An 11,963-nucleotide genomic window follows, 5' to 3' on the forward strand; every position below is an offset into this window, starting at 1 on the left:
TAGCCAGGCAGCTGAAAGGCTTCCATCACAGAGATTGAAAACATACTCCATATTAAATGTAACAGAATAGCATGACTGGCAGGTCCATGTTTCAAACACATTCAATTTATATCACAGCTGAGAATAAACAGCAGGGGAAGCAACTTGATGGGTTGCTGGAGGCTGTGGCTACCCTTTCTTGTGGAACATGTCTCTGTCACTTGCTAAATAGGTGCACCATCTGGTGGTAATTTTGGACTCCCACTTGTTCTTAAATTTCCAAATAGCAGTGGTGGAGTTATGCCTGTGGTTGCAGCATTTTTTAATTTATTTTTTTTCTTCAGTATCTGTCTGAAAGTCATCAGATAAGACAACTTTTGCAGGTACTGCTGGTGAAGGAGCATCAAGAATAGCTAGGACTTTAAATGAAGATCAAGTTTGCATGTCTTCTGCTTTGGGGAAGCAGGTATGATTTTATGAGAGGACCACATGCTCCCTTGAGAAATTGGCATACATGATGAGTTGGAAAAATTTCACAGACAAACAAAAATTAGATATTAACAGGCTTTATACCTAATTAGGGAGTCTAAGCTCACAGGATAGTCAACAGGGACAGTCATGCAGTCAAATTAAGATCCAAATCACACTCTGGAAGTTCTTCTTTCTCTTCTTTGACCATACAAGGAATGCAGGCTGACTAGGTTCCTATCTTAGACATCTCATGCAAATTCCTGTAGCTGTGTGGTATGAAACTGGGCCAAAGGAAAGAAGTGAGGAAGGGGCTCCTCATTCATTTGCCTTTGTTGTCTGAAGCCCTTTAGTTCAGCTACAGAGACAAAAACCACTGCTGCCTCTTGTGCCCTTCCTCTTGGAAACTGCAAGGTTGCACTGACCATGTCAGACAGGACTTTGTGTGAAGACCTCTTCTGAACAGGATGGGGGGAGCCTGAATCAGACAGAAAACAAGCTTCCATGTTGTCAAGAAGAAATGAGTGAACAGGTAAAAATAAATCATGATCTATGAGTAAACTATTTTTCATTTTAGCTTTTCAGTCTACAGCAATTTGGTCCATGTCTGTTGAGTTTCTACCTAGAAATAGAATTGTCTTCACCGAGTGCACCAGTGAGCTTTGTGTGGTGAAAGCAGGCTACTTAAAGACTCTTCAGCAATCCAAGCCCATTTCTTATACCAACATTTGTTGTCTTAAGAATCATCTTTGTTTCAGAATCCCAGACACTGGAGGTTGAACCTCTGCAGTGAACAGCAACTGATTACACTTGTGATAAAAATTGTTTCCTAGATCCATTTCAATCCTAAGGCCAAATCCGATCAAAACCAGACAGGTGCAACGTAAAGCTGAAAGACCCATCATCAGCTCAATCTTGCATGATGGCTTTCACTCTGACTTCTGTATTCTGCAAGTGACTTGGCTTGCCTTTAAACCTCTTTTTAATAGGACTGAAAACAGAGAGTTTAACTTTAAACACTTGGGAAAACAGAGCACAGCTAAAGATGTTGGCCAGTTTGAATACTGAAAGAACAGCTATCTGAGCACTACCAGGCTAAATTCATCTTTTCAAGCCTCTGAGTAATAGATGATATAGTTCTCTTCCTTGTTTACTTTCTTTCTTTCATTTTTATTTGATTCTTGTATCAGTAACAATAACATTACACTTCACAATTACTGGCATACAATACGTCAGTACGAAATAAACTACAGTCATGGGTAATTTAATTCAATACTAAAAAGTCATGCATGACATTCAGGAAGGAAATTTTGTCATTTAGAAAATAAGATATTTGTCAGACGTAATATTTTGGAACATGCTAGGTACTTCATTAGAAAAAGAAATTGCTCATGACTAGAGGCAAGACAGCAAACTCCGTGGATTGGCAATCTAAGCCTGAATGCTTAGACATTTGTTTGCAAACCAAAATGTACAGATCAACAGCTGCTATGTTTTTTGTAATGTTTATAAATGCCTCTCTGTGCATTTCAAGCTTTTAAATTTAGAAACAGATGGTTTACCAAACAGAACGTGTCCCAAAGAACAGAGGAAGAAAGGGAGGAATGCTGCTACACATGTTACTCTGAAGTCTAATGTTATGTTTAGCCTGTCCTGCTTGATGTAGAGGTTGAACTAGATGACCAAACCTATCATCTGTAATTCTAGGGAAGAGATTTTGACAACATAGTTAACCACAGTAGTAAAGCTCAAGGAATCTCCAGAGTCATTAGAACCCCAAGTTATTACAGGGTCGCATACTGGCAGGTTAACTGCCATCCCACACTACCTGTCGTTGTACATAAAGAACTTTCCTTGCCATGGCAAGATTTAGCAACATCTTCCTGTCTGCAGAGTTGCTCTGTACTTAAAAATTCTAATGTACAGTCAACGTCCATTTAACTAATTACGTTTCATCTGAGTCTCTCCTATGAAATTCAGCTCCAGTTTGAACTTCTGCTCATACCCAAAAGCCTTTTAAGCGGCTGTAAAATCCTGGCTCTGGTGAAGACAGTGGCAAAATTTCTACTGACTGTAATAGGACCAGAGTTTGGCGCCTGCCATTTTGGATTAAGCCCAGCACCACTTGATTTAACTCTAAATTTTAATGCCTTCCTGTTTTAAGTGTACATTATGTTGTAAGTTATTGTCCAATAGTACTGAGACACTGGAAGCAGCTAATTTAATCAGCATGCTACGGATCATTTGTAGCCAGCAATTTTATTACAAAGTGACATGAAAAAAAAGACATTAAAGGAACATTAATGTTCCAAGTGAGGCACTTTGAAGTAAGGAAATGCTGAACTTAATGTTGCTATGCAGTTAACTATTGAGACCAAATTATGGTAGAGTATTCAATTAAATAATAGTCTAGAATTTGCATACTATCTTTTCCATAGGACCTCTGACTCACTCATCCCAAGGCAGACCAGTAAAGCAACATGAAAAGTTTTATCCTGAGTTGCTAAAGACAAATTTAAAAGCAACAGAAAATGAGGAATTTTTTGTTCTGGCCAGCACTGTGCAGAAGATGATCAGAGTTACAGATCAGTACAGACTCTGCCTGTAAGGCCACATTATACATAACAGTACCCTTTTCCACTATAGCTGATTACGTATTTATTAGGATGATTGCAGAATGCCAAAAAACATAAGTACCTGCCTCTCTCTCCAAAAAAATGGGTTTTTTTCCATATCAACACTTAAACAGAATTATTCTGTTTAATAAAAAAACAGGTTCATTTAGTTTTGAACTGTTGAAACAAAGTATTAAACAGCATCACCACATCATTCTGTTGGTTTTTGAGAGACCTGAGGTTTAAGGTCACGGGAAGACAGTGCTTCATGCTGTCTCTTACCAAGTGTTGCAGTGCGTTACGGAACCATACCACTTAGATTACATATGGAAGTATGCGAGAGCAGAGCTCGTGAGATACAGAGGCTTGAGTCTCCCCAGTTACAGTTCCCTGCATCAATTTACCTCAATGCACTTAACTAATTAAAAATTAAGTGCACTAACAAACCAGAATGGAGTTGTTCAGAGTCAGGTGTACCACTGGATTTCTGTTTGATAACGTCTACATAAAAACATCAGTTCCAAGAAAAGTTCATTTTCATATGTAAAAATGGAATTAAACAGGAAGTTTAAAAAGTTAGCACTTCTCTCAGGATGGAAATTTCAGGTCAGCATCTAGCATTTCTCAACAAGCTGCAAGCCATGAAGAGTTTATGAAGTAATTGTCCTAACGTATTAGTGCTATGTTTAGAATAAGGATGTCTGCCTTTTAATGCAAGCCTGCTGTCAAAGAGGTAAATATTGAAATGGCAACAATAATAACTTAATTTAAGAGAACTTATACTTTTCTTCAAACTCATGATCCTTGAGGAAAAGAAAACATATCTGAGCTATACTTGAACAAGACCATACTACCTTAAAAAAAACCATCTAGACAGGAGATAATATAAATTGGGAAATATAAAAATATGTCTATTTATGCTTGGAAGTTATTATATGCTAGAGATTATATATGCTAGACATTTCTTTCATAAAGAGACAAAGAAAAAGAGACAGAGATGATAAAATTAATGTAGCAGCGTGACAATGTGTTTTAAAAACACTACTAAAGCCTCAACAGATCATTATGAGGCTCTGGCATCTAAGAAGTTTTTAAAGTGTGGGGAAATTATCACCTACAAATTTTCAAATTGATTCACTAAACTAGGAATCCTCCATACTCTCAAAATAGGATATTTCTTTAATACAACAGTACTTCCTTGGAATAGAAAGATGTTTTCATTTTTGTAAAAAACATCCAAGTGACAGAAAACTACCAAAATGAAGAAGAATCTGAACCTACCACTCTCACAATAGACTGTCTCCTCAGTTAAAATAGTATAAATTCTTAGCACAGTAGTTGTTTCATAACTTTTTTACCAATCCTTCCCAACCTCAGATACCACCAGCTGGGAGGTTTATTTTCTTATTTTGGCTTGGGTTACTGTCTCGCTTTGCTACTTGTGATAGTGAAAAGCTTAACCACCCTTCCACAGTCAGAAAGTATGAACTGTTTGAAACAACTCCTTCATTTCCCCAAAAGATGATAATACAAACTGAAATAGCCTGCTCGCGTACTTCACCTTGTAACTCCTAGATTATCACAGCTTTTTTTCCTGCTGTTTAGCTTTTCATCAAGACGAACTGCACTGAAGAAATCTGTCCTTGTAACCTTATAGTCCTTGCCTTACTGCCTGTAAGGTAACTAATAGAAACACCAGGTCTTTAGGTGGAATAGCCCAGCTTTGTTCCAGTGTGGCTTTTCTACCTCTGTAAGGCAACTTCTGGGACAGTCACTAGCATAACTGAAATCCTCCTGCAAAAATATATGTCTATATAAACTGGACATCCTTCAGGGTAAGGATTTTTTTTTTGTTTCTCCTTCCAGCAACAGCATGCCAGTTGCAAAAAGAAATGCCCTGTTTGAGACATTTTAAGAGAAGGCTTTGCACTGAGTGTTTGCAGTGTGATAAATCTTTCCTGAAAAATGAGCACACTGAGGACATCCTCAGATTTTTAGGTTGTTTTTTTCCTCTTTACCAGCTGCCTCTGCCTGCCTGCAGCAGGTATGGGTAGTAGTTCACTATGCATGTCTTGGTGTTCTGTTTCTTTTAAATCAGCTTAGTAATAAGAAAACTGTCTCTCTAAATAACTGAGAATTATACATCTTGTTATACACCATTTTGCCTCTGTTGAAAACTACCCCTGCATAAGCCACAGCTCATTAAATTTGCCATGGTATTTATAGCATCTACTAGTTTAATTAAATCACGCTTGCAAATGCAATGGCTCCACATGACATCTTGTGTAATGGACATCAGCAGTGACTCCAAGGTAGCCACGTGAGTAATTAAGACCCAGTTTGTATTGGTCCTATGTGGTCTTCTGGAAGTTGCATACAGTCTTAGTATAGATTTCAGCTGATTGAATGCATCCTGTGCACCTCTCTCCTGGCATCCCAGGCAGCCTGCTATGCTGGGAGTTGAAAGCTGATGTCGTCTCCTGAGAAGCCACCCCTCTCACTGAAATGTATTTTTTACCTTATCCTAGCACCAATGCAGACATACAGTTCAAATTACCCTAAACAAGTTTCTTTCTGAACAGTTGCTTGAACACTTGAACTCTCAACATTGTTGTCTGGGACCATGGTATATGATAACAACAAAAAAAATCCAGAATTTTTTCCACATTAGGTCCAAAAGCCACTGGGCAATTGAGGTTCACAATAACTGACAAATGCCTGAACCAATCATAACACCTACTGCTATGACAAAGTTGATTACTGCCTTTCCGTCTGTACCCTGCTCTGTATCATATTTAAAATAATCTAATTCCAACTCATTTTCCCCCTCCAAATTGTTTCCAGCTGTACAATTCCTTTCTTTCCTCCATATTGTTTTTATTGGATATAACACAAGTCCATAAAGATAGATTTTCCCATAATAAATACGCAGATGTTAGAATAATAAACATACCATCAACCTGATATACGAATATTACTAAGCATTAATAAATATATAACTAACAACATAAATCGATTAAAAATTGGAAAAGGAGAACATGAAGTAGCAGACAAAGAAAGGGCAAGAGGAAAGAAAGGCAAAAGTGAGAAATGTACTTACTTTAGCAAACTATCTGGATTCATTTATGGTGCACTTTATTGATTTGCTGATAGCATTGAAGCACAAGTATGGTTGTAAAGCATTCCTAAGAATGCCGCCTGTCTTCATGTATCGCAAGTTTTCTGCTCATACTGAAAGACAAGCTTTCCAAGTTGCCAACTCATACCATACTAGACACTACTGTGCTAGATTCATGTAGCTGCTTGGGTGCGAATTGCCATTTTTGGAGAATAATGAGCCTCTCTACTCCTCCCATTTTTGGTAGGAGGTTTTTATGAACATTTGGCATCTCGGTAAAACCACCATCATAGCCCAGAATAAAAATGACTGGATTCATATGTGAGTCTCAATCTGAATTTAATTAAGCCTATATATGGCCTGAACCAAGGATAATTTACGGACTGACACCCCCTCAGCATGGGTGATAAGATGCCAACCATTTCTCCATGATGCCATCACTTACATGTCTTTTGTGCCCAATTCCCCTGTTCCTTTAGGCCTGCAGCTAAAACTCTAAGATCCAATGTGAACCTGTTTCCAATGCAAATATAGCAAGAATAACTTTGAGTATATTTCCTTCAGAAAATGTTCCCCTCCCTTTCTTAATCTTCTGTTTGAAATGATACTGTCTTCTCAAGCAGTTTATTTGTGCATGTGTACAAGTGCCTGCTTGTTTATAACCACGCCATTTAACTATTTTATGTGTTTCTCAAAATAACTTGTAAAGTCTTCTTCACCTGTGAGTTTATACAATCCATGCACAGATTTTCTCAGTCTCTAAAACTGCAGTTTCTCTCCTACCCCTCCCCCACTTCTGCCAGGAAAGTAGACCAGAAGTTAAGTGAATGCATGGCAACAGGAAGCCTCTGAAGATGTTATTCTAAACATCCCACAGTAAACAGGGCTTTAACCTCACTTCAGATTAATCCTTTCAACATGCCCAAAATCTACGGACCAATACAAAAGGTCAGAAAGTTTTTGAAAAAAAACTTCTGAACTCCCTCATTTTTTGTCTATTTGTTGATTCTTCCTTGTCAGGTGTCCAGTTCAATGATTGGCCAAATCATTGTATTAATGATACAGCCAAATGAATACTAATAAATCATAATAATTTTTCACACCACATGTCTGACAGAAGAGATACCTACAGATTACTTTTGATATCTTGACAGCTGTATTTTTCAAAACACCTCAGTTTTGCCCTGGATTTAACCCAGATAAAAGCAGTCTGTTTATAAGCACTTCAATCTGGAGAATTCCGTCGGAAATGGTCAATGCACAAATAATTAGCCAAAATAATCCACTTTTAAAGAACAACAGTAGGTTTCGCTTCCATTATTAGTTCTGACCCCATACCTGAGAGGCTGTACTGCTTACTTTTTGGAGTTATTTGCTTTCAGTTGTTACTAATGATCTGCGAGTTTTAAAGGTACTTAGATTGCTCCAGCCATCGTTTGGGGGAATAGGGAACAGTCCCTAGTGCGGGAGCATTTTTGCATCAATAACCTGACAGAACTAGAGGCTATACTCTTCCGGATCAGAGTCCTTTTCTTCAAAAAATTAGAATGACAATTATCTTTCATCAATAGTTATCAGAAATAATGACTGATATATCATTAACTAATTAGTTCGAAGAGGTAATCTTTAAGGAGGTGGTTTGTTAAAGAGGCTTACAGCAAGACTAGAGAGTGCAAAAGATGACTTTATGTGAGAAGCTGGCATGGGAACTGGGGATAAGTACAGGAAGGTGGCGAATACAAGTATGTACAAGGACAGAATGAGTAAAGTGAGTGTGGTTGTGACTTTTCTTTAGGGATGGCATGACTATGGAAAAGTTTCCAGCTATAAATATACCCAAAAAAAGCTCTACACAATGCTTGGCTAATTCATCCTATGCTGCATCCTTTGCTCATACTACTGATTTGGACCTCTCCGTCACTTCTTATCTCTGCTGCTGCAAATCTTCTACACCATCACAAATGCCCACACCTAATATAATATCTACAGTTGTTATTCTGTCCCCTGAACTGTTTCAGTTGGTCTTAATAGAGACTCCCATGTATTATATAGGTGGCACAGCCCTCATTCACAGCCCTCTTTGAAAAAATAGCTCAGCATCGATCTAGCTTAGCTAACTTAATGAAGATTCCCCTGGCACAGTAGGATCCTCAGAAATCACAAGGGTGGGCATTTGCTCCTGTGTCATGCCTTCTGAATGCTACTTAGTTGTGGCTGGAAGACATGAATAGTTGGATCATAATGGTACCCGAGAGGTGCTGTTGGCAACAGATGCACAGCCGTTGGAGAAACCTCTTGTTGGCTGAGTCTGGATGTTTGCTTTTAATTTTGAGGGAGAAGTGTTGCATCAGGATAAAAACTAGAACAACCATAAATCTGCACTTTTCAGTGCTAGTGGTGGAGCCTTGGCCCAGCAGCTAAAGAAGAGGTCCTCTCTTTCCCACACAGATGGAAAGCAATTACGAAAGAAATCGCTCTGTCATAGCTCACTCACACTCTCTCCACCTTGTGACCTGAATAACTCGCCTTGATTGTTTGTCTCCCTAAGCAGTCCTGGGAAGAAGCTAGATGAGCTTTCCTTTGCAGTGAAGTGAAAAACATGCTTGTCTTTTTTAGTCTTAATCCTTTCTTCAATCTGTTCAGGCAGAACCGAATGTCTTATACTTGCAAGTATTTTGTACCTTTAAGTGGGGGCAGATTTTCAGCTTTGTCCTTGTTTGCTTTCCCCCCACTGCCTCAGTAGAGTAATAGCACCACTTCCTAAACCCTGTCCTTTTCCTAGATACTGACCACATCATCTCTGGGTGCTACTCGGCTGATAAAACAAATAAAGACGTGTGGATTATGGGATCTTTTATAAATCTGCATGGAACTCATCTGGCTCAGCTGGCAGGGGTCATGTAAACCTCCTCCATCCGCTAGAGTTTGTGTGGTTTCACACCCAACAAATGTCAAAGCAGAGCTCAGATGTGACTGCCAAGTTTCGTCGGTGTTTGGGTTAAGCCATAAAAGAACCCACCAAATTCCACATCAGTCATTTCAAAGTGGCAAGAAACCACCCAGGTTCAGTGAAGAGGTCAAAAATCTGGTGAACATTTTGGCAAATATGGCCTGAACAGTGGCTCAGGAAAACCCTGATTTTTTCAAACTTAGTATAGTTTGACCAACCTGATATTTGGTCCATCCTGATGCCAAACAGTTCTTGTTCCCTGTAGCTCTTATTTCTTATAGAAACATTCAGAATGAAAACACAAGCTCAACTTGTACTCCTCTTTAGGCATTTGGACTGTGCTTACTTGCAAGGTTTCTGAGGATGAAAGGAGTCTCTCTAGTGAAGTGAATTATTACTTGTGAGTACAAGAACAGAGCTCATGAGGTGCCACAAGATTCTCATCTTGAAGAGAAGAGCAAAAGTGGTGAAAGCCTTTTCACCAGGAAGCTTAATGACTACACCAACTCTGGTATAACCTTCCAGACTGTGTCTCTTCAAGGACATAAGCGACCTCATAAAAGCTAAGAGGACTTACTTGTCTAAGGGTCAGAGTCTGCCTGCAAATGTTGGCAGATCAAGCTTGACAGTTGTATGTTTTCTGCCAGAAACATGATTTTGGGTATCAACTTAAGACAAACAGGCGTAACACCAGCCAAGGAGGATCAAATCTGTGCTTCTAATAGTAAATTGACTAGATGTGTTTCTGATTCATTTAAAGTTGAATATAAAAGTCAAATGTTAGGTTATTTCCTGTAGATAGTGTATTGAGGATGTTTAATGCCTTCCACTTACACTCTCTTTAAGAAACAAAAATTAGGCAATATGTATTATCTAAAAAGAATTAGAAATCTCTTAGAACAAATGATGAGCAAATTCCTCACTAGCAGCTTTTCAGTACCGAAACCAAATTCTACTAAACTTTTTTTGGGAAGTTCAAAAAGTTTAGAGTTTCCTTTTGTCATTGTTTACTGTGTCTTTTTATTATTAATTTTAGCCCTCTCCACTTCTGTGATTTGGTGTGGAGCAATGCTCACAGAACATGACAGATTCACTGCAGGTGTAAGCCAGTTCCCCTGATGCCAGTGGATTTATTCAATAACAACACTCTGCAGCTGGGCACTGTGCCCTTAAAAAGCCCAGACCTCAGCCAGACTCTCAGACTTACACATTCTCTGAAAAAAACCACTCCATTCCATCATTGACTTAAGCGTATTTCAGCTTTTAGCGTTCTTTTCACATGGGTGTTGGAAAAAAAATCAAAGCCCTGATCTCCAGGAATAATCAAAGCACCATGTAAGTCATTTCCTCTTTGCACAAATAGGATGAAGCATTATGACTTTTTTTCCACAGTTTTAAGGAGATCTTGTGTCTGACCACATTGAGTTGTATTGGAGGCATAAGATCGAACTATTGAATTCAAGAAAGAGGTGTCACCCAAAGAAGAATTGGACAGAACAGGCTATGACTCACTGAGCAGCTGGATAATGTCACTCTGAGCACCCTTGTGAGAGCCACACATTACAAAAAATGTTATCTCAACACTGAGCAGCAGACAAGAGTGGGTAGCCCTTGGGGGAGAGAGGAAGAGTCAGCAATAGGCTAAAGATACTCAGCTGGGTGATGTGGAAAATAATTATCTGAGTGCTGGAAAAAATTTGCATAATCTCCCCTAGAAAATAATATCAGATATTGAGTGAATGGAAAGTGATCAATTTAACTTCCGCCAGCTAACATCTTGTCAAGTGAAGGTCCTGTATGATTTTCTTCGAATGGGTTTCCTGCCTCAAATAATTTGCAATATTTTCTCTACAGTGTGAAAGCAACACTAAAATGGCTATGTATCACTGCCGTATATTGGAAGGCCAGTTCCGTGTGCACTATTCCATCAGTTAGTTGGGACTCTCCCATTGCTTAAGTGTTTGGGAAGTCTGCAGAGGAATTTTTTTGGAGGTGATTTTAGTTCCCTTTTGATTGGCCATAATATGCATCACATTCATCATGGCAAGCTCTAACAGGATGACAATTGGGAATATCCTCTAGTGAGGTGTGATGACTGTGTCCTTGGATGATTGTGCAGGCATCTAGGACATTGCTGAGTATGAAGTTGCACAGATATGAGTCACTTCATCTACAGATCATTAGAGTTTTCATGTCCTTTGCCAGTTACTTTTCAACGAGTGAAATCATACAGACCACAGTTGTTTTAGGAGCATCCTGACTGAACTCCGGTAGGCCCATACCAGAAGGTTATAAACTGTTGCAGGACCGCAGTGAGAAAGCTAAAAGGAAACCAGCCCCAACGTATCACTCTAGCACCATATTAGAGACACCCTTACCTACTCGAAGCTCTTGTCCAAAGACTGTTTTCTCTCCCAACGCGGAGCAGTTCCACCTCCCGTACCGAAACTGGTACTGGCACTCATTGATTCCCATTTGTGCCCCTTCCCCGATCACAATGATGGCATCAGGGCGGCTCTGGCAGATCGCTCGCTGCCGAGGGGCCAGGCCTGGGATTTTGTTGCAGATGATATTAGCTCCTAGAGCCACCACGGATGACAAAGCTCTGAAGGAAAAAAGCAGAAAGGCACGTTATAACCAAATTGAAGCCATTAATTGCTTTTGCCATGGGCTGTCATGGGGCAGAAAAGGCACTGGGCAACAGGGGGAGGGTTGGAAGCTGGGCTCCTGTGGTTATGCCAACTTATCCCAACTTCTCTGGTCTGACAGAAGACGTTGGAAATCTTGTAGTAATTCCTGATCTGATTTGTGCCAGAAACAGCAAAGAAATGGA

The 11,963-nt window shown here is 39.4% G+C and overlaps 1 protein-coding gene across 1 annotated transcript in view; it reads right to left on the minus strand.

Annotated features, from left to right (window-relative positions):
• LOC104280855 (protein Wnt-7b) overlaps positions 1 to 11,737 on the minus strand; it is a 39,666-nt gene extending 27,929 nt beyond the window's left edge. The window contains exon 1 of the mRNA XM_009878641.1: positions 11,509 to 11,737. Coding sequence (XP_009876943.1) covers positions 11,509 to 11,605 — 97 coding nt within the window. The 5' untranslated portion in view covers positions 11,606 to 11,737. The remainder of the gene's footprint in view (positions 1 to 11,508) is intronic.
• Between the last annotated feature and the right edge of the window lie 226 nt (positions 11,738 to 11,963).

This window comes from Apaloderma vittatum, unplaced genomic scaffold (genome assembly GCF_000703405.1).
Source record: "Apaloderma vittatum isolate BGI_N311 unplaced genomic scaffold, ASM70340v1 scaffold27061, whole genome shotgun sequence".
NCBI classification, from domain to species: Eukaryota; Metazoa; Chordata; class Aves; order Trogoniformes; family Trogonidae; genus Apaloderma; species Apaloderma vittatum.